Source organism: Musca domestica, unplaced genomic scaffold (genome assembly GCF_030504385.1).
Source record: "Musca domestica strain aabys unplaced genomic scaffold, Musca_domestica.polishedcontigs.V.1.1 39, whole genome shotgun sequence".
Lineage (NCBI taxonomy): Eukaryota > Metazoa > Arthropoda > Insecta > Diptera > Muscidae > Musca > Musca domestica.
This window is the reverse complement of record NW_026712326.1, coordinates 5,582,926-5,607,523: the sequence shown is the minus strand read 5'-3', so window position 1 is coordinate 5,607,523 and position 24,598 is coordinate 5,582,926. Positions and strand designations below refer to the sequence as shown.

The 24,598-nt window shown below is 36.4% G+C and overlaps 1 protein-coding gene across 1 annotated transcript in view; it reads right to left on the bottom strand.

Annotated features, from left to right (window-relative positions):
• Positions 1-20,964, bottom strand: part of LOC101889360 (dynein axonemal heavy chain 5) — a 136,092-nt gene extending 115,128 nt beyond the window's left edge. Inside the window, 12 exon segments of the mRNA XM_059126490.1 lie at positions 964-1,744; positions 1,804-2,018; positions 2,073-2,206; positions 2,266-2,320; positions 9,390-9,546; positions 9,606-9,725; positions 9,779-10,858; positions 13,824-13,931; positions 13,995-14,631; positions 14,849-14,999; positions 20,414-20,573; positions 20,636-20,964. Coding sequence (XP_058982473.1) covers positions 964-1,744; positions 1,804-2,018; positions 2,073-2,206; positions 2,266-2,320; positions 9,390-9,546; positions 9,606-9,725; positions 9,779-10,858; positions 13,824-13,931; positions 13,995-14,631; positions 14,849-14,999; positions 20,414-20,573; positions 20,636-20,800 — 3,763 coding nt within the window. The 5' untranslated portion in view covers positions 20,801-20,964.
• Positions 20,965-24,598: the final 3,634 nt, after the last annotated feature.

Sequence of the window (24,598 nt, the reverse complement as noted above, 5' to 3'; positions counted from 1 at the left end):
GCTACATTATTCACCGATTTTTTTCAAGTTTCGCATTTGAATATTGTATTGGCTTATGACAAAAGTTGCCTATGCAGGTCCACGTAGTCGTTTAGAACCTAATATGACGGCTACACTTGGTATTTTTAAGATTTTAATAGAATTTTTAACGAATTTTATTTTTTGAAAATTGCCAAATTCGTTCCAAATGGTGGAGGATTACAGTTTTTTTACTTTTTTTAAACATTTTCGGTAGTGAAGTAGAATTTTTGTTTTCTGTAATCAAGTCAAAACAGTTTCTCCAAACAACGAATTTTATTATTTTAATTAATCTCCGTTTTTTTGTGATTTCGCTCTTTGTGCGACGTTTTAGAGAACTATCCTATCCCTTTGATAATCGGTTGGCTAAAAGGATTTCCCAGATATCATCAAAGCAAAAAAGCTTCCTATGTACCTTTTGGAAATAACAACCATCGAAGCAAAGTCACTTTCCAGAAAAATTCGTAATGGGTTCTAATTTTTGTGGGTAGGCCCACGTTTTCGAAGAGCCTTATATGATTTTTTTTGTATTGCCGGCTCTAAAGTACTGTACAAACAATTTGTATACCCTCATCCAAATGGCAGCAAATGGTATAAATCATGGACAAAATCCTTTCCAGGAAATTTGGAGTCGATCTTACGAATGTTAGAGTTAGGGGAACGTTAAAACCCCACTCAGCTCTAACTTCAAAACACTACAATCGTTGCAGTCAAGGAAATGTCGTAAATCCTACTCAACCTCAACAAAACATAAACTACTACTACTATTGCCAAAGGGGACGTAATAAACCTCACATAGCTCATCAGCTTTCAACAGACAACTGACCTCAAACAACTCTAAAACACCTTCATTTATACTGTGACCTGCATTCTAAAGCCGCCGGAGTGAATTTGTTCCAATACATTATAACTCTTCAAACATTTCATTTAGTTGTAAATACTTACATTTAATTTCGATCGCTAAGCCATATTTTAAACGTTCATTGTACACAGCCAAACAATTTCCGAAAACTTCCATATCCGGTTCGATCAACAGATTCGCATCCAGATCGGCCAAACAACGTAAAGTTGTCTCAAATTCTTGCAAACCAAATTCCATCAGCTGTCGTGTGGTTCGATCATTTTTCCACAGGAAATGATAGGGTTTCCAACGTTTGATGTAGGTTTGGATTTCCGGCTTTATACCCTTGGTACAGTTCGAAAGTAAATTGAACGCCTTTGCCACCTCTTTATTGTCCATTATGGCGGAATAGAATGACTTCAGCATGTGGGGCATTTGTGGCTTCTGCACCGAATCTAGGGTGTACAATTTACGGCGTTTTGTATTGTGATTGCGGCCAACTCGAGGCTGGGGTGTCAAGGAGACTTGCTATATATAGAGGATAGGAACGTTTTAAGATCAAATATATCAAGATTTAAGCCGACTTACCGGCTGTTCCTTGCCACTTGTCCACTGGGCCACTCCTTTGGAAATGCCGGTAATAGTTTTTCCAGCCGTTATAAGAATCTCCTGTAATTCCTCCAAATTGGGTTTAATCACCACATTTGGTATCTGCAGTTGGGCATAGAGGGCAAATATTGGTTTCTTGACCACTGGATCATCATCATCGGACACAAAGCGGCGCCTTATGGTATCCAAGGCAGCTCGTATCACCTTGATCAGTACATCAATGACTTTACGGCTGTAATAACGTCTCATTTCCACAACAGCATTGCACACCATATCCTAGAACAGATCGAATGATAAAGGAAGACGAACATTGAAGGTATTTTCTGTACTCAAACCTGCATTCCTTTGGGCAAACTCTCGGTTGTGGCCAGCAATGTCAGAGGGTTATCAAAACAAGACCACAAAATACTCCAATCTTGTTGCTGATTGCCAGCATTACCGCCACCAGCTGCTCCACCAGAACCTCGGGAGCTAGCATTACCTCCACCTCCGCCTCCTCCTTCATTTTCACCTCCTTTACGTGAAGAGGAGCTTTGATCTTTAGCACTTGCTGAAATAGTGGTCAGGTATGAAAATATTTCCACATACATTCTTTAATACCAACCATCAAACAAAGTCACAACATCATCGCCAGCCATCTCTTTAAATTTCTCCGAAGCTTTATCGACCAAATTCAAAACTTCTTCTACCGCTTCAGATACCATTTGACTCTTTCGGTTGAGTTCAATGGCCGCTTTCCTGATAATGAAGAAATATTATTTGAGCTATGTCATTTTGTACCATGAATTACTTCTTACCTGCAGGACTCTTCGCTCTTTTCCAAAAATTCATCGACTGTCCAGATTTCATCGTCTAAATTAAGAAAAGAAAAAATCAACGTACTTCGGATTTTGTACTTTTATGAGAACCCTAAAAACAAATAGTGACCTTAATATCAAATTTCAGAATTTCAGTTCTATCTCTTCACCCAATACCAAACTTAACTACATTTAGTAGGCATATCCACAACAATTAGTACCATTTAGTACTTGCAAAACCACCCCAGATTTTAACACCAGAGACTAACAGTATCAAATTTCAAGATTTGAGCTCTATTCCTTCATCCAGTACCAAATTCAGTAAAATTTTGTACATTACGTATAATTTTAGCACTCGTTTACAATCATAGACACCAATAATTATCGCAGCATTAAATGTCACAGTTTCAGCTCTATCCCTTCTTCATCCGTAATATAAATATCAAATTTCAAAAATTTATCTCTTTCCCTTCAAGTAATGCTCAAAATAGTACTCTTGAGTACTTTTCGTACAATTGTAGTAAACATTTATGAAATCGTCTCTATATCTTTATTACAGATAACAAGAGTGACAACTATATCAAATTTCAAATTTCAGGATTTCCTTCACCCAATTTATTTATTACTTTTCGAAGAATTACAGGGTGAAATAAAAAACAGGGTGAGATCAAAAGCCATAATTTTTATTTTTTTTTTAATTTTATTGAACAAAAGCAAAAAATGTCAGTAAAAGTATCAAATTTTAGAATAAGTTTAGATTTGTTCGAATTGGTCTCCTTTGGCACGAATTATGGCCTTCAAACGGCCAATGAAACCGTCACACACTGCCCGAATGTTGCTTTGTGGTATTTTGGCCCCTTCCCGGCGTAGCGCTTGCTTGAGGAGATCGACACTTTGGTATTTTTTGGTGCCAACCTTGCTTTCAAAAATACTCCAGATGCAATAGTCCAACGGATTCGTATTCGGAGATTTTGGTGCCCATTATGCACTGGAAATGAGGTGAGGAACCTCATTTTGTAACCATTCTTGGTGCGTGCTGAGTGCGATTGTGCTGAGTCCTGTTGGAATATCCAAGGTCTGCGGCCAAAATGTTTGCATGCCCGAGGCTTTAATACACCCTCCAGAATATTTTCGCGATAATATTCTGCATTTATTCTGATGCCACGGTCGATTAATTCGTAAAGTAAAGACGATCATGTTTTTTTTGTTTACAAACTGCTGGACAACGAATGTTTTCTCATCGGAGAAAATCAAATTCGGCAGTTCACCACTTTCGGCCAAGCGAAGTAACTGTTTAGCTCTTTTGAGTCTCTTTTCTTTCTGTTGCTGTGTAAGTTTTTGAACTTTTTGGTAATCCAATTTCTTTACCCCGAGTTCATTTTTCAATATTATAATTATTTCAATATGGTACCAGTCATTTTTTTTTTTCGTACAAATATAGTACAACCACCTCCATATCTTAACCACAGACACTAACAATGACCTCAATATCTAATTTTTAGGATTTCAGGTCTATTCTGTTCCAAATTTAGTGCCATTTGGTACAGTTCGCAAACTTAGAAGACATTTCCATAACCACCTTCATATATTAAACATACTTTCCAACTTTGATTCTCATACCAAATTTCAAGTTCTACTGTTTTAAATGGTACTATTTTAAAAGCTTAGTAACATTTCTTAAGCAATCTTAAAGGTGGATTTTCCGAAAACCATTTTGTACATCAGTGACTCTCATTCTAAATTTCAAAATTAAAGCTCTATCTGTTCACCACAATTTTAGTACCATTTAGTGCACTTAAGTACTTCAGAACAACCTACATTATACAATTCAATAAAAATTTAATATTTAAATTTCAGGATTCCAGCCCTATCGGTTCGCCCAAATGCAAATTGTACAAAATTTTGTGCTGTATAGTGTACATAAGTACGAATTCCCAAAACTTCCTACATACACCAAACCTACACTCCTACAGAAATCCCAATTCCAAATTCTGGGATTCCACCCCTATTGGTTCGGTCAAATACAAATTGTAGTTTATTTAGTACATATCAGTACAAAGGATTTCAACGTTCAACCAAAATTAAAAATTGTATAAAATTAAGTACCATTTAGTACACATAAGTACGAATTTCCAAAACTACCTACATAGCTCAGTCCTACAATGCGATAATAAACGTATTTTCAAATTTCAGGATCTTAACGCTACCGGCTCAACCAATATTTAAAATGTACAAATTTAAGTACCATTTTGTACATATAAGTATGATTTCCAAAAACTACCTACAAAGCTCAGTCCTACAATGCAATAGTAAACGTATTTCCAAATTTCAGGATTCCAACTCTATTGGCTCAACCAAAATTCAAATTGTACCAAATTTAGTACCCTTTAGTACAAATAAGTACGAATTTCCAAAACTACCTACAGTCCTAGAATGTAATAGTAATCTTTTTTGTATATTTAAGAATTCTAGCTCTATCGGTTCACCCAAATCAAATTTGTACACAATTTAGTAGTTTAGTTGCAGTGTTAGTACTTTCCGTGCACATAAGTACAAATTTCGAAAACTTCCTCCATATTCCAATCCTACACTGCGCCTGTAATGTTAATTTCAGGATTTCAGCTCTATTCGTACCTCCAAGTTCAAATCGTACTAAATTTAGTACAGTTTAGTACTTTTCATATTCATCGACTCTACTCCTCAATGTTAATTCCCACTCCAAATTTTAGCTCCAACCGTTCATATGATACGAAATGGGATCAAATGTTGAACATTTTAGTACTTTTCGTACACTTATCGAAATCTACCTTATTCGTACCGTTCTAGTACGAATTTCGAAAGAAACAAAACAGCCTTATCTGACCCCTTCGGACCAAGAGTGATTCTAGCTTCAGCCGTTGATTATTTAATGTTAATTATTCTGTTGATTATTCTGATTAATTCTTACTGAGAACATTTCCCCATAAAATTTCAAAATTACTCTCTTCACTCGCTCTCATTTTTTAGACGTTCGAATAATATTTTATAATTTGTATAAATCATTTAGTTATGGAACACACCCATTATTTAGAAAAGCAATAACAGAAGGACAAATAAAAAATACCGTTAGAATACAGTTAAAGCAAATCATAAAATAATAAGCATTTCAGTTTCGTCTGAGCCTTCAAAGCCTCAAGATGCGTATAAAGAGAACTAAACGACGACGGGTTACTCCAATACCGATGCGACCTCCAACACCATTTCATCCTCCAACATCGAGTATTGCTGAGGTCACACTTCCAGCAGCAGTCTCCAATCGAGTTGAATTGAAAGTTGAAGAGATTGTTGCTGATATTCCTCAGCTGACAATCACTCCCGAGGCTGGATGGGAGGAAACACCAAATGCCACCCAATCAAATGTAAAAATTGTGGACAATGCATCACAAGCGAAAATAATTCCCAAAGCTGAAAGAGACGAAAATAACACGCACTCAAAAGGTTCCTCCACGGCGACCATTCCTAAAGCTGAGACAACTACGGACACTGCCGGGGAACCAAAAATGTCGCCGAGAGCTCGAAATATACCCATAGTTTTGGCTTCAGCTACATCATCTATAGAACCAGTTCAGCCTGATCAGCATTCGATTGGCCACTTCCAACCAGCAGCTCATAATCGAATTTCGGATGAAGATTTAATTCGTTGGCTGTACACGTTACGCATCCAAAGACCACGATATCGACGTCATCAAACCGTGCTTTACTATCCCGATCGGCCGGCCGTGAAGGTGACATTTCTCGATGATAACTTTGCTCGACTGCAGTGTCGAGGTTTAATGGTTTTCATTCGATTGCTCTCAAATGAGAGACTTAACATCAGTCAATCAATAGCTCCACATACGTAATGGCGCGACGCTCCGAGGCAGTAGCACTTGTTGGGATAACTGTGGAACAGTTTGTTTTGTTTTTATTTCCTCTGTTTTTGTTTTTATTTTTATATTTAACTACGAAAGAAGTGTAATGTTTTTGTAAATTTATGTATGAACGTATGTAAAAATAAACTATGTACAAAGGAGTACAGTAAACGGTAGCTAATGTGGATATCAAGAATCATTGGAAAGAAAGAATTGAGTGCACAAGAATAATGTCTGCTTTGGACAAATAATTTATTATAAAGATGTTCGCGCAAGAAAGATCGATTTAGCAATGTCCGTCCGTATGTGGAAATTACTGTAGCTTCCGAACGAAATGAAGTAGTTTGATAAAGTTTTACTCATATGTATATTATGTCTGCAGAACTTTTGGTATTGAAAATAGGCCATATAGGTCCACGTTTTGGTATATTATGGTACCTCCCTATTTTCGGTATTTTGGTGATTTAAGCGACTTTATTCAGCGAAATTTTTTCAAATTTTGTATTTGAAGTTCGTAATGAATACTACAGCCTAAGACAGAAAATTGTCTGTCCAGGTCCACATCTTCGTATTTTGGTATTTTAAGTTCAAAATAGACATTACAGGCTAAAACAGAAAATTGTGTGTGCAAGTCCACGTCTTCGTATAGATCTCATGTAGCGGTATTTAAGCGACATTATTCATCGGAATATTTTCAAATTTGGTATTTGAAGTTCGTAATGAATACTACAGCCTTAGACAGAAAATTGACTGTCCAGGTCCACGTCCTCGTTTAGCCCCCATACAATGGTAATTGATAATTTTAACTGCATTATTCACGGATATGTTTTGCAAGTTACGTATTTGAATGGCTTATGACAAAAGTTGCCTATGCAGGTCCACGTCGTCGTATAGACCCTAATATAACGGCTACATTCGGTATTTTTAAGATTTTAATAGAATTTTTAACGGATTTTATTTTTTGAAAATTGCCAAATTCTTACTTGTTGTGAACCGAATTGTTACCTCTCAACTTCGAATTATTTAATTTGGAATTTTAATAATTTCATATGAAACTCGAAACAAAAAATTTGAAAAACAAGTTTAAATGTATCAGTAGGTTTAGCCGACAGATGTATACCCTCAGCCAATGTTCGATTATTTAAATGTATTTTGACTTCTTTATAATTATTCAATATGTTGATACTGAAAAAACTGCAACTAACTTCAGACTGCTGTCATTTCTAAGCCACTCGTCCGACAGCTGTTAAAATTATTCCAGTGACAACTCATTATATTGTTTACAAGGGTACAAAAGCATTATGGTGAGAATTTTCCAGAAAAAAAATCATTCGTGATAGAATTTAAGCGTAATAGTGTGATTTCTATATATTTGGCTGGAAAACGAAATGGTTCGAAAAGTAAAGAAGCGACTTGATCGAAACCCGCATCGCATTGGCCGAAAAATGGCTCGTGAGCTGAACACATCGCAATATTCCATTCAGCAAATATTGAAAAATAAGCTCGGGGTAAATCCATTGAAATTCCAAAAAGGGCAAGAACTTACACCATAACAGAAAGAAAATAGACTCAAAAGAGCTAAAGAGTTGCTTCGCTTGGCGAAAGTGGTTAACTGCCGAATTTGGGAAAACATTCCGATGAGAAAACATTCAAAACAAACAAAATGATGTGTTTACATGCCAAAGAGGCCAGCTGAAAATGTGTACCTTCGGTTGGCCACAAGAACTCAAGCGCCGGCCATGGTGATTGTGTGGGCCGCCATAACAGCCGATGGTCGCTCTCCGCGTCAGAATAATTGTCGAATATTATCGGGAAAATATTTTGGAGGGTGTATTACAGCCTTGGGCACGCAAACATTTTAGCCGCAGACTTTGGGCATTCCAACAAGACTCAGCACCATCGCACTCAGCATGCGCCACCCATGAACGGTTACAAAATGAGGTTCCTCGCTTCGTTTCCAGCACACTATGGCCACCAAAATCTCCGGATACCAATCGTTGGTCTTTTGTGTCTGGAGTATATTGGAAAGCAATGTGGGCACCAAAAAAATACCAAAGTGTCGATCACCTAAAGCAAGCGCCTCGCTGGGAATGGGCCAAAATGCCGCAGAACAACATTCGGGCAGCGTGTGACGGTTTCATTGGCCGTTTGAAGGCCATAATTCGTGCCAAAGGTGAACAATTCGAAGAAATTTAAACTTATTCTAAAATTTGATGCTATTTCCGACATTTTTTGCTTGTATTCAAAAAAAATTTAAAAGAAAAAAAATGTAAAAATTATAGCGTTCTCACCCTGTATACCTAAAATTCACGGACTTCGAAGAATCTTAATCTGAAAATTTCAAAAGTGTGAAAGGGTTTGGTGGATTAAATACTTTTCGGTGTACACTTTCAAACGCCGATACACGTGTTTTCTTTTTAGCTCCGGATTTTCACCGTAATTATTGAAAAAATGTTTTTTGTAGCACAGTGTAATAATCAGAGAAGATATAAAGAGAGAAGATGTCAGTGCTGACAAAGTGAATATTCTCCCCCAAAAATTGCTTTATAAATTTGGATAAATTTTTGCTTGCTTTATAAATTTGGATAAATACCGTTGTATGGGGGCTATACCAAAACGTGGACCTACATACAATGTTTCGCCAACAAAGCTAGAACTCATTATGACACATAAATAACAATTTTGAAACAAATCCGTGAAAAATGTGGCAAAAATCATCAAAATACCGAATATCGGAGCTATACAAAAACGTGGACCAATATATCTCATTTTCAATACCAATCATCCTAGACACAATACAAATTGTTCTGCTAAATTTTGAAGCTCTGCGTCAAATAAAGTGTGCTGTATCGTGATTTTAACAGACAGACAGATGGACATTGTTAAATCGACTTAGAATTTTATCCTGATCATGAATATATATACTCTATGGGGTCTACGATGAATATTTAGGAATGTTACAAACGGAATGACAAATTTAATATACCCTCCTTTTCAAGGTGGGGGGTATAAAAACATATAAAAACTTTAAACTTATATCGAATCGGGTTTTTCTGTTTATTTTAGAGATGAAAACTAAAATACCTAACAAAACCCCATTTTCTGAATGTCTTCATTTTTTTCTTAAAATGGCTTATTTTTGCCTAAGACCCCACAAAAGTTTCAAAATTTTAGAAAAATCTTAATTTTAATCCTCTGGTAATTTTCTTGTCAGAAAATTGCCCAAAAACTTACCTCCTGGTAAAACTTGCAGCTTAATCTCCTGCATACACATGAGAACATGTAAAATACGATTCGAGTATATGTCATGGATACGAGCCACTAGCACTTCAAAAGTTTCAATAGCTTGCTTGCATCTTTCGTAAAATTTGCTCCAATTCTGATCGGTCCACTGCAAACAAATAAATAATAATTAGAAATATTTAAGAGAATAAGGCTCTATCTACTCACATTGATGGTTGTTAGTCCTGGCTTCAACATGGCCGTCAAACGAACTAATTGCGGCAAGAACAGTGGCCTGACTTCCAATTTCACTGCTCTGACCGTGGTCAAAAACATTTTTATGAGATTCTAAAAAAATAATATTTTCAAAATCTGAAATACAGAGAAATGCGTCTTCTCACATTCAATGAATCCTGTATGGTGATAAAATAATCCTGGCGACTCATTAGTGTGGCCGCAACAATAGGAAGATCAACTTTGATTTTAGCCAACAACTTTGCCTCGCGTATCAACAATGGTATGGTGGGATGTAAATTAACAAAGATGCGATCACCCTGCAACGACAGCAAAGGCTGTAGCAAACACGCATCGGCCACACTAACATCCTGATCCAACCATATGGCTATAATTTCATCTTCATATTCTCCCAACAAATTGGCGACATGATTGAAACGTATTTCCACATCTCGGGTGGGTGGTAAAGCACCCAAAACCGGATGATCACAAACCGAATCAATCAATTCTCGAATATGACAATGTAGCGAACGACTCCAGTAGATACGACCAGCAATTGGTGGAAAATTCCTTTGCACCGGAGGATCATCGCGATGTTTGCGAAACAACTTGATGACACGTTCCACCTCTTTGTCAACATAGCGGACTATCCTCATATATTTCTCATCCATTTTGGTGAGAGGTATTTTCTCGCTCACCTTTTCGAAGCGGACCAAAAATCTTATGCACTGGGGTGTCTCCCACACCGTATCAAAGTTGGTCTCTATCAACGTAGCAATGGTATCCTTGAGAACATCCGTTTTACTTATGAACTTTTCATAATCATCATTAAATTCTGCATTGCGATGATCCAAATAATCATATTTCTTAGAGAGTATCTCCTTCTTGGCTTCCTCAAAATGATTGGATGCCTCCTCCAAAGCTTCGGCCAACAACAGTCCCTCCAAACGACGCTCAAACAAATGATTATAGTCATCGATCAAATTAAACATGGATGTAATTTTTGATAATCTCTCACAGAAGGTATCAAATTTTCCGAAAACAAAATTCTCCGAAAATCCAAATGGTGTTTGATTGGGTAAGAATGGTTGCTCTCGTACGGTGTAATAGGTCTCGTGATAAATGTGATTCAGTTTAATGCAATTACTTAGCTTGGTGCGTACTAAAGTGCGGTCCTGTGTCCAAATGGTTTCTTTGCAGCGACAGGTGATGTAGGATTTGCAAGTTTCTATCATTTGATTGGTGATCTGTAGAAAAGAGAGAGAGAGAGAAAAGAACATCATCAATTTGGTGGGAAATGTAAAGAAAAGTGATAGTAAATCAAGAATTAGCAAAATTACATAAAGCGTTTCCTAATTGGGCGCCACGTCCTTTTGTTGCACTAAGCGGCAACACACTGACTGCAATCTTCAATTAAGGCGTTAGACCAACTTACGGTAGTTCACAGGACTTACGGGAGTACGCGTTATTTTAACTTTATGCAACAATGGAGGCATGGCGCCCAAATGAGAAGATGATACGAGCTAATACTATCTAATAAGATGAAAATAATATGCGTGCGATTCAACGGTTGACACCATAGGTTTCGCAGATGACAGTCATAAGGCTCTTGCTAGCAGAACATTAGAAAGACAGTTGGTTGAATTTGGCAAGACGTGTTGGATGATGTACAGATCTTTACTGCATACTGAACCCATGTACTGCGTATACACATCAAAGAGTCTCCAATTTGAGTTGAGACGGCTAAACCACCCAGAACGTAGTTGGGCCAACAAACATCATGAAGAGAGCTCAGAAAAGCTCGCTCGAATTACAGTAAAGCAAGAACAAATTCGAGTGGAAGAACTCCTGTGAGCAGAAATCGAGAAAACTACTCAAATAAGAGCGAGTTTTCGATTGGGAGTAAAATGCACTCAACATCGGAAAACATTGAAGAACATTTTAGAATGGTAGAAAAACTCGACTTTTATCCACATCTACAAACGAAACAAAACCTTGCTTCTACCGTTTTTCTATTCTCACCTTCCTCTCCCACAGTTCACAGCAACATCAAAACCGATTTGCTGTTACACACATATGGATACACAAACCAGCATGCCAAAAACTTTTTCCATTTTCCACTCGATTTCACTCTTAGAGTAAATTCCCACACTATTCCGAACGATACGACTCCTACTCTAATTTTTCAAACAGGAGTGACTCGGGGGCGCTCCCACACTAAACAAAAGAGTGGAGGGTAATCTCCATATGAAACTCCTACACTTCGAGCAATCTCGCTAGCGAGCAAGTTTCACTCCTGAGTGAAATCGTGCAAATCTCCGCTTTGGTTAAAATCACTTAAGGAGCACTTTGGGCGCCATTGTCCCTTTTGTGTCGCGGAGTTATTTTACAGGTCCAACACTAATTTTCTCTTGGAAGGAAATGAACGTCTGGTGCCGTCCTAGATAATGACCGGAGAGACGTAACGCTGGCTGATAGCTTCACGTTTTGCACTATGAAAGAGAACGCACTTCGTAGGATAAGGGGTGATTGCCACAGCTCAGCGGACATATCCACCGTTTTTACAGGTCTGACATATGATGTAACCTGGCAGTCCATCGATTTAGAATATCATTGAGTCAAATAATTGATTCTGGCTAGTTGGCGAGCATAAGCAAAGAAATGTGGCTAGAACATCTGAAGAATTGCAGCACCAGTATCAGATCGAATAAATTGTGGTAAACTATTAATTTGCTCTCGAGTCGTGGAAGAGGGATAATCAGATGTCTGCCTCATTTAACGGCATATAAGTGACATGATGCTGAGGGGGTTTACATGATTATCGCCTTGACGGCTTCAAACATGATGCAACATTGCACAGGGGTCGGGATACGATGCGTCGACAAGCGCCCCTTTGAGAGTGGTGCTCTCCACAGAGTTCTAAGTCTATTCCGCAGGTACCAATTCGAAGATAAGCTATATAAGAGTGAGGGCTATTCACCTCTTCCGCTCTGATGCTGGCGAACGGCAACCGATTAGATTTGATTATAAATGACAGATGTGAAGAGAGATAGAGAGTGTTATTATAACCGGCAGCTCATGGAGCACTCTGAGAGTCAGAGAACGAAGAGAAGAATACCACGTTGTGTACGTTTTCAGCCAGGGTGAGAGTCACTCTTGGTCGAAGGGGTCAGATAAGGCTGGGTTTTTGAAAATGCTTACTATAACGTTACGAAAAGTATTAAAAGGTACCCCTTGAATTTGAGAAATAGAGCTAGAACATTTCGAATGAGGATCACTGATGGAGTGTATGATAAAAATACCAAATGGCTTTTGGAAATTTGTACTATAAATGTACGAAAAGTACTAAAATGAACTGCTTTGGTACCATTTCGTAGCAGGTGAATGGTTAGAGCTAAAAACTTGAATTTTGGAATGGGAATCAATATTGAGGAGTAGAGTCGATGTATGGTTGTAGTTTTGGAAGTATGTACTCGTGTATACAATAAATTCTAAACGGTACTAAATTTAGTTCAATTTGAATTTGCTGAAACGGAAGGAGATGGAATTCGGAAATTTGAAATAAACATTATTGACGGAGCGTAGAATAGGAATATGAAGAAAGTCTTCTAAATTTACACTTATGTGCACGAAAAGTACTAAATTTTGTGTTTGCAAATTCGTACCTATAAATACATTAATAAAAGAGTAAAGTAGTTTTCTGACTGACAGATTAAATAACTGACTCACTTAAGGATCCATCAAGGTGAATGTGTCAGATAATGAATATACAAAAAGTACTAAGTACGAAAAGTGGGCGATAGCTCCTAAACTGTTTAACCTCCAACGAGCAAAGCATATTCGCTCTTAATCGAGTGGTGAAGAAAAATATTTTATACTCGATTTATTCTTTTTACTCGCGCTCGAATAGATCAATTTTCATTCTCCACTCGAATTCGAGCGAGCATTTCTTGCCCTCACACTGATCAGGCCTCTTAGTTCCCTAATGAAAGATTTCTAATGGCTATTTATTTTTCTTTCTTTATTTTCTTGGTAGCAAGCATGAACACAGTGGAGCAGAGTTGGAAACTTCTTATTAGATCGCCGCCGCTGTGATTATAGCATATCCTTAAGCCGTTTATCGATAAAATATATATCCCCAACTCCCCATTTCTCATATACATTTGTATCCCCAGAGTAGAGGGAAATTACCGTTCAACAGTTTCGACTTACTTTTACCATTAGTGCTGAAGTCCTTTCGGAAGTGTTGTAAAATTGTGAGACACTATAGATCAAGCGTACTGTCTGTAGAAGACTTAAAATCGATTCCTTCATGCAGACCTGAAAAATCAAAAATCTAAATTATTACTTTGAAACCATATTGAAATATGTAATTCTCCTCACCGGATCATCCAAATACAACGAATGACAACAATGTTCCATTGCTTGGATAAATTTCGAATTATCTCTGGCCTCATTGTAGCAAAATGTTATCTTACGATCGGTCTCCTTCCAATCACGTATTACCTTTGAATTGGCCAAGAGCAAACAATGTAGGGTGTACTGTACCTCCTTTGTCTGTAGGTGGGCCAGCAGTTGAGAGAATTGGGCGCCACGTTTCTTCCAATATTCCAATTCATCCTGAGGACCACTTGAATCATTCTCTTTACGCAACTGATCCGATTCCCCTAGTATCTTCGTAATACCCTTAATCCAATTGGTTACTCTCTCCTCGAGCTGCCCACAAAATTCTTGATTTTTAGATAAATCCTTCAGTTCTTCGACATGATTGATGTGATCGAACATATCACAGCCATCGTCGAAAACATTGAAGTGATCGCAAACTTGCTCACAAACCCGCAAAGCACTGCAGAATGAACGGAGTCCCGGCAGCAGTTGCCCCTTGATAAGGCCACAGCTGACATCTTCTTCCTCACCCTCCAGACTGGGAAAGGCCAGGGCTTGCATGAAGACGTACTCAATGATGCGTTCAATCGAGGTGACCAGCCCCACGTTTTTAGCATCGATTATGCCACAGAATCTGTAGAAAAGTGACAAATTCAGGTAATGTTAATATCAACTTCTCATACTCAACAATAGGTAGCCATTTTATTTCTATTCCCAAAAAAATTTGCTTTTAGTAACGCCATGCAGACTCATTAATCTCCCCCAAAGGCCTTCCACAATTCATATTTCACAATATTTACATTATTAAGGGAATTTAAAACAAACAAAACCCAAGTTTTCATTTTACTCACAAATCCTTTTGAAATCCTTCCTCAGGCAATTGTTTGTTGGTATTTATGCGAAATATGTAGATACATATTCCGGTAAAGGCACAAGTCCAACCATCGGTGAGAAAGAGTTTTTTCTGCTTTGCTGGTGCCGAACCGCCCGGTGATGTACCGCCTCCATAGATGAAATACAAGAAAAAAAGAAATTGACAATGTGAACAATAAATATATATATATTTTTTTGGTTATATTTTGTGAGAATGGAATGGCAATGGAAATGAAGAATGGCAAAATTCATATGAACAATAATTATGATGAAATATTGATTTTTGAGGAAAATTTTAAAGAGTTAATTATTTTAATGCAGAATGATGAATATTCTCACAATGAATGGGAAATGCGACAAAGGAAAGCATGACTGCATTATTCCTTTTTATCATTACGGCTTAAATACGGCCAGTTATCAACGACGAAATACTTGTGAAAGCTTTTATCTCTTTGGAGGATGTATGTACATATGTTTATAGAAGCCCGTCAATGTAAAATATGTCCAGCTGAAACAATGGAAAACATACTGGACCTGGCAATGAGACACATTTTAAAAGTGTTTCTTGGAACTTTTTGGAGAGATGGTGAGGATAGAAACAAAATAAATTCCTACTTCATATTGTGCTTAACGTTTTCATGGCTTTTTCTAACTTTTTCGAAAGTTTTAATCGATCTGTTAACGAAATAAAAAGTTGTATTTTTAATGTATTTATGGTGGAACCAGGAAAGTAATCTCGTGCAATCATATAATTCGTTCATTCATTTGATCCATCATTTGATATCTTTCCACTGTCCAAAATTTTTAGATATGGGGGTACATGTGTACATCGGTTTAATTTCAAATGGTTATTCTCAGGTCTTGATCCCTAAAGACAATCTAAATAGGAGTATTTTACAGCTAAGAGTACTTGCTTCAAAAAAAGGGTATGAAATCTACATTTGAGAAAAGATAAATTCAACTCACTCCCTTCGGTCGGGTACGGAATAAAATATTGATTTTATGCTTCACGGAACACCGAAAAAAATATAAACAGGTTAAAAAGTATTAGTCGGTTATGCCGACAGATAATTTTGAAATATGTTATGATTATTCAAATTGTTGACCATCTATGGAGTAGGTTCCGAAGGAATGAGTCAATATTGTCCTATTCGTATGGGACTTAAAAATATATGATATAAATATTGCGAGTATATGGGTTACTTCCTTCACTTTATATGAGACTAGCTGAACCCGGTGCGCTTCGCTACCCCTTTTGATTTTATATGCATTCAAAATTTTATTTACGAATATATGTTGGTTAAAAAAAAAAAAAAACAAATTTAAAAATTAAAAAAAAATTATTGCACTACTTTAATGCGTAAATAACCAAAACCATTAGAAAAGCAGTAACATGACCTACATACACGAAGGGTTTGTCTTTCGGATTTATTTATTTCATAGAAAATACCAAGCGTGCAGTAAACTGCAATTTTTTTAAGTAGAGTGGCATTCCTATCGCAATTAGTGAATTCGAGATAGCAACATACTTCGCCGTAATAAGCGTATTTCAAATAAATTGTTGTGTTGTTTTTTAGTGTTAGCCTAAGGCGTTGTGGGTCAATGGTTCTTATTAAAATCATATCCCAATCTGATCCGATTTAAATATAATTTAAAAAAAAAAATACTTTTACACCAAACTCCGCCACACCTTTCATATTTAATTGAAATTGGTGCGTCAAATATGTGAAATCGGCCGAGAATATATATATGGGAGCTATATCCAAATCCTAACTAATTTCCAATTAATTTATCGCATTTATTATTATAACAAAATTCCGCCACACATTCTGAATTTCATTGGAATCGGTCATATATATCGTGTTTGGTGCATAATATGTATGAAATCGGCCGAAATATATATGTTAGCTATATCCAAATAATTTGTCAAATTTATTTTTGTACCAAATTTAGCCACTCATGCCGAATTTCATTGGAATCGGAAATACGTATCGTGTTTTGTGCATCAAATATGTGAAATCGGCGGAAAATATATATGGGAGCTATATCCAAATCTGAACCGATTTTAATATAATTTGACGAATTTATTTTCTAATCAAAATCCCGTTACATATTCCAAATTTCTTTGGAATCGAACATACATATCGTGTATGGTGCATAAAATACATGAAATCGGTCAAAAATATATATGGGAGCTATATCCAAATCTGAACCGATTTCAATTTAATTTGACAAATTCATTTTGGCTCCCAATTCCGTTACTTATTTTAAATTTCATTACAATTGGAAATACATATAGTGTTTGGTCCACCAAATACATGAAATCGGACGAAAATGGTGCATCAGTTGCTTGAAATCGGCCGAAAATATATATGGGAGCTATATCCAAATCTGAACCGATTTCAATATAATTTGACAAATTTATTTTCGGATTAAATTTCGTCACACATTCCAAATTTCATTGGAATCGAACATTCATATTGTGTTTGTCGCATCAAATGAATGAAATCGGTCGAAAATATATATGGGAGCTATATCCAAATCTGAACCGATTACAATATAATTTGGCAAACTTATTTTTGTTCCAAATTCCGTTACGTATTCCAAATTTGGAGACTGTATCTTCAACCAATCAATAGATATGTGCATATAAAATCTAAATTTTTGGGAGGTATCTCCGATTCTGATGCTATATCTCCAGTTCCAAGTGGAAATTCAAAAATGTATATAACAAACATTTTCCTCTTTTATAGATATAGATATGTGATAATTTTTAGAAAATGTCAAAATGTGGGGAAAGTATTCCATTTTCATACTTTACCTAATCCAGATAGAATATATTATGGGCAAAAATTACAAAAAAAAATCGAACAACTATATTCAATCGAAATAAATTCCATATTCATCTCAGGTTTCTGGTTGAGAGACATATATTCAGATATAGCAAATTGTAAAGAATCACAGACTTGTTTCGCAAGATGTGCCAAATAAAAGTATTGAAAATTGCGACCCTTTGTGGGTGAGGTACCAGAAGGAGTTCGCATATATATATCATCTTCACAACAGATTTTGTGTTAGCAAAACTCTTTGTATGTGTGAAATTTGAAGAAACAAAACGTTCAGCGTTTTGTTTTTCAAAATCTTGATCCCCGTGTGGGGGAGGTACACAGAAGAAATGGCCCCGTCTCTCCCATCTTTATAGCAGATCTTGTGTTGATAGAAATATTGAGATGTGCCATGTTTGAATGAAATCAGAGGAATGATATCGCGTTTTATGAGCTTCATGAATATTCAAAATCTTGACTATTTGTGGGGAGGTGTCAGAAGGAGTGAATAAATATATTCTATCTTCACACCAGACCACACAAACCTAGTATTTGCAAATTTGGAGCAAAATTTGATTATCCTTAAACTACCTGTGCAGTAAATTATTTTCTTTGAAAATATTGACATTTTGTGAGGGAGCTACCAGATGGAGTGGGCCGATATTTCCCATCTCAGAACTCGATCTTAATGTACCATGTTTGGACCAAATCGGATACTACCTTCGAGATTGAGCGCACTAGCCAGACAGACAAACGGTTATTTCGTTGAGGCACATTTTGACCATATCAAATGATATATACCCTCTGTAGCTATATGGCTGAGGGTATAATAAAATCCGAAGACGTGGACTTGAATTGACAATTTCTGTCACAGGCCATTACAATATTCAAATATGAAACTTAAAATAATTCCGCTGAAAAATGTCTCAACAAATACTCAATATAGGGAGGTATCGATATTTAGGAGCTATACGTGGACCTGCATAGCCAATTTTCTGTCACAGGCTATAGTACCCATTACGAGCTTTAAATACAAAATGTGAACCAAATTCGGTAATAATGTCGCTAAAATCATCAGAATGCCGAATATAGAGAGGTACCGTTATATGCGGGCTATACGAAAACCTGGGCTTGCATAGACAATTTTATTTCACAGACTGTAGTAGCCGTTACGAATTGGAAATGCTAAATGTTAAACTAAAATCATCAAAATACCGAAAATAGGGAAATACCGATATATGGGGTTATACGAGAAGGTATATTTTTATCACAGGCTGTAGTACCCATTATGAACTGCAAATACGAAAATTTGAACAATTCCGGTGGATTATAACGTAAAAATCATAGAAATTCCGCATAGCCAATTATCTGTAACAAACTGTAGCATCCATAACGTACTACAAATTCGAAATGTTAAATAATTCCGGTGATTAATGACGTAAGATCATCAAAATACCGAATTTTGGAAGGTACAGTTATATGAGGGTTATACCGAAACGTGGACCTATATAGCTCATTTCCAATACCAAAAGTCCTGCAGACCAAGCACACATTTGAGTAAATTTTAAATATTGGGATGTGTGAAATTTGAAGACAATCGGACTCTTACTCTCAAAAATGTTAGTTGTAATAAATCAAAATGTTGACCCTTTGTGAGGGAGGTACTTGATGAAGTGGACCGATATTGTCTATTTCCGCACCTGTCCTAGCACTGATGGAAATATTGGGATTTGCAAAGTTAGAGCAAAATCGGATAATCGTTTCTCTTTCTGTGCATAAAGTATTTTTTGTTTTGAATATTTTGATCTTTTGTGTGGGAGGTACCAGAAGGAGTGAACTGATATACTCCATCTTAACACCAGACCTTACGCTAATATAAATAAAACTGATATACTCCATCTTAACACCAGACTTTAGGCTAATATAAATATTGGGATGTGTGAAATTTGAAGACAATCGGACTCTTACATCACATTTCCATTTTCGCACCTGACCTAGCACAGATGGAAATTTTAGAATTTGTAAAGTTGGAACAAATTCGGAAAAACCCTTCTCTTTCTGGACAGAAAATATATAAATTTTTTTGAAAATTGGAACGTTTTGTTGGTTGGTACCAGAAGGAGTAAACCGATATTGCCCATCTCCGAACTCGATCCAAGTTTGACAAAAATATTACGATGTACCAATTTTGGACCAAATCGGATACTCCTTTCGAGAGTTATCGTGCGCAAATGTTCTAAATCGGATTTGGCCCAAAGATACCTAGGGTCTAAAACCGTTATTTCGACTAGGCACGTTTTGACGGTATCAAATGATATATACTCTCTCTAGCCATATGGCTGAGGGTATAAAAATGTGAACTTTTCGCTGACGAAGCAATGAGCACTTGCCATCATTAATTATATTTTCTTTTAGTGCCAGCTTTGAGACCGATTTTAGTGACAATTTAAAAAACGTTTGTAACTTTGAATAGCTGATTTTAAAACAATATGTTTTGTCCTGGTCACATTTTCATTCCAAGAGGTTGTGATTTGGTGTTTGTGCAAAATTTCTTCAAATTAATGTACTACAAGTTAACATTTCAAATTATAATTCGCAAAAATATGCTTCGATTTGGAAGTTTTGGCATATGGCCCAAATACAAACGAAGTAGAAGACTTTAGGCGCTGTACATATACTTGTAATACATCTTACTCATTCAACAAAATAAATACATACCTTGAGGCGTCTTAGACGTGCTCGGAGTCATGCCCGAACGTGATGGTCCCGGCTTATTGGGATCTTGAACGGGTTGAGGTTCGGGTTCATCGACCTCCTGGAAAAACCACAATAGCTTATTTTTCATATTGGGCAAGAAAAGTTGATTGATTTCATCCAACTGCAAAAAAAAAATACCAACATTTCAGAAAGCAACAAATTAAACAAAGAATGACATCTCACCATATCACCCTCAAAGATGTAGTCCATCAATTGATGGCGCGGTAATTGCGTGGCATCAATCAACAGCTGAAAGGTGAATTCCAAACGGGGATCCATTTCCCCACGCCTTGCTTTGCGTTCGCATTCCTCACGACGACGCTGTGCTTCGTCAGCGTCAGTAGCCATTTTAGGTTGTTGAATTTAGGGTCCATTGGGAAACAAATTAAACAGAGTTTACAGCGGGGATTGTCGGGAAATTTGGGGGGAGGATATTCGGTTTCGTAGAACAATTTTTGTGTTTTCAAAAATCAAAAAATACATTTTTTCTTAATACGGAACGAATTTCAAAATTCAAAATTTTTCGTTCAACAATATTATTATAACAAAATACAAAAAAACAAGTTCAAAATATTCTATCGTCAAGGTAGAATATGTGTACATATGTGTACATATGTAGGAAATTTATTAAGTTTTTTTTTTACAAAAGAAGGGATCAAAAATTAATTCCCTTCGATTTGTAGGATTTTGGAAAAAAATAATTTTGGGATAGTAGACCAACACAAACGTTAAGCATTGCAACATTTAAGATCCTTACCACCATTTGGGGAAGTTGGTAAAAAAACCTTTCAAAAACTTCGAATAATGATACAGAAAACGCATGACGTTTGAGTTGGTCTTCTAAAAATATGTGCCAATAACAAAAGCATGCAGCTGGTGAGGGAAGAGTAAAAATGAAAAATGTAATTATAAAAAAAATGTTTGTTAATCAATAAATGTGTGTTGTTTTTTCGATTAGTGTTTTTAGTAAAATGTATATATTTTTTAATTGTTAAGCTTTCCATAAGCTTTTCAGTGTATTTATAAATCGATAAAGCCAATCGATTGTTTCAAACCCAGTCGTAATTTCCTGGATTTGATCTTGTGCCAATTAACAAAAACGAGCAAGAACAATTCGGAAGTTTTTGTACCTTTTTCCAGGAGACAACCACTCTTTCCAGTTTGTTTTTATTACCTTTACTACCATTCTTCTGGAAGATTTTTGTGAAGTGAAAGATTAGTAAAAATTTAACAGCAATTACAAAATTAAATAAAAGCGAAAGATGGGCAAAAGAAAAACTCTGACACAAGATTTGACATTAGCATATTTCAGTTCGGACGATATAATCAGGGCTAACCTCAAAAAAAATTGACATATCAAAGCTGGCGGCAAATTTTATCCCTCACAGCAAATAGAAAACAGTTTTGAGAATTATTTATTTCCTAGAATTAATAAAAATTACACATTCAAACTAAGATACAAATCTAAGGGAGCTACATGGTACAATAGTTGTGTTCCAGAACCTACAAATTAGTACTAATTAGTACTAATTCTGCTACAACGCGTTCCCGTACTGCAAAAGCTAGCAAAACTTGCAGCTCTCTCGAGAAAAAAATGGCGCTGAGTGGTGCACATTTCTGCTTGTTTTAGCTACATGAATTTGGCCGAGCAGAAATGTGCAAATTGTGAATTTGACATTTAATTGGCAGGGCTAACAAGGTTGAAAAATGTATTGATACATTTCAATGTTCCCGCGTCATAACAAAAATAAAGAAATGATCATCTTAAAAACTAAAGGAAAAACTAATATTTGTAGTGCAAAAAAAAACAAAAAGAAAAAATATGGAGCACTTTTGGATGATTCCAGTAGTGAAGAGGACTGGCTGAAAGATGAATCAGATTATTAATTATTATTATAGATTATTAATTTTAACGTATCGTCTTCAATACTATTTTTTTAAAATTTTGGCGTCCGTTTCAGTAAGGTTTCACCAGTCCGATTTGGACTGTTTACTCTTGGAATTTTGAATTTTGACATTTTATCGCATTTCTGCTAATTTTCCGTTCCCTTATTTTTTGAGCACACCTAATTGAGAATGACATTTCGAACTGTTCTCTCTTCTGCTAGTTTTACTACTAAAAAAGTACTGGAACACAACTAATGATATCAAGGTAGGGCTATGATACCATATGATTTCAATTTTTTTATTTTCTTGGCTTAATATGTCATCTTTATTTGTTTGTGTATGTGTTTTATTTTCAATAACAAAAAAATTGTTCAGAAAATATTCAAATTCGGTTGTTTTCAAAATGTTTATTTCATCGTATGTATCGACAAAATCTAGAGTTTTTGTAGCGAAATAATCCTTTAAAGATATATAGAACCTGGTTTTGAAAAGAAGTGTTGACTTTTCATTCAGTTTTCGCGGTTTTCAATTATTTATTCAAAGTAAATGCAACAAGTTGTTTGATTTTTTTATTGTTTTGATAGTAATTCTGACATTACAAGCCAAACAGGTAGACCTCTATATTTGCAATTTTTTCAAAGTTGACCTACCTTCTCTTCATTGTACCATGGGGAGCTGACAACAAAAACCTTTCGAATCACAAAGAAAACAAGACAAAAGGAAGCTTTGATTGTTTGAAATTTCAAAACCATCATTTGATCGAATTTGATAAACCTATTTAAGAGCAGAAACTCATGGAACTCTAAAAGGCTGTAGCCAAAGATACTCTGGAGTAAGGTGGGTAGGTTTGGCAGGTCATAGATGCAGGGTATTGATCGGGACTGTATCTTACGATGATCAGATGTTCCGCGCATCTTCATCAATTCGCGCCCAATGCGAATTCAGACAGCTGCCCTATACTGAACTAAGTCTACTCTAGTTTTCCTCGGCAGCCGACGTTCTTTAGCTGCAATAAATAAAGGGTGAGGTCCGAAGACTGAATTCGTAAAGTAGTGGTTGATTACATCGGTAAATGCATTAGTATAAACGCAGCTCAGATCTGCCCGATAGGCTTCTTGATCTAGGACCCAGTTTCTAGCTTGTGCGGACAACTTGAACATGTTTTCGTCGTTATTATACTCTCCACCTTGAAAAGAAGGGTATCTTATCCCATCTGTCTATCTGTTGGAATCACGATACGTAGATCTTCAAACAACAGTTTGTGTTGTTGCTAGGATGGTTGGTATTGGGGTACCCACCATATAACAGTACCTCCCAATATTCAGTATTCTGATTTTAGCCACATTTTTTCACAGAATTGTCCAAAAATGGTATTTGTTGTTCGTAACGGGTACCAGCTTCGGTGGCAGAATATTTTACATATATGTCCACGTTTTCGTATAGCCCCTATATAACGGTACCCACCGACATAATCGTAGTCACACTTACGCACGACATAGTTTCAAATTCGGTATTTAAGAATAGCAATAGATAATAATCACTATTGTATAAAATTGTTTGTATAGATTCCCGTTTTGCTATGGCTCCCATATAACGGCTTCGCCCACTTTATAGTTGAAAAGTTTAACTGCATTATCCAAACGGTCTTACTGGGATTTGTAGTTTAAAGTGGAACATGTTTGAATCCAGATACCTTTATATGAAAATATTTTTCTCACCCAAAGGTGGAGGATATTAAAAGTTCGACCTGGCCCACATTGATTTGGTGACGGAAATTTTCATATCAAATACCCACAACGTGACGCATATGTTATCAACGAAAGGACCCGACGCCATGATCGTACAGTCTTCTGCATATTTTACCATCTCAATACAGACTGGAGGGCACGGAATTCGGAAAATGTTGAGGTTAAATAGTTCCTAAAATATAACCCCACCTTGACTAACTCCCTGTTTCACTCTGCGGGATGTGAACTTCTTGTTTCCCAATTCCATATACGACTGGCGCCCAAACATATAGTTGATTACCCAACCCTTTAAAGGGTTATCTTGACTTATCAAAGGGCCTTTGTTCAACAATGTCATTTATATTTATTGCGGGCCCAACGCCTTGGATGACTTTACGTATCGGATGACATTCGTAACATCAGCCACCTTAAGCTGTGGCGGTACCCCCTCGGCAGTATGAGATCTTATACGTCGTAGTATTCCTCTTTTCGCCCTGTCGCTATCTGTATACTCGACAAATTGACGATTGCA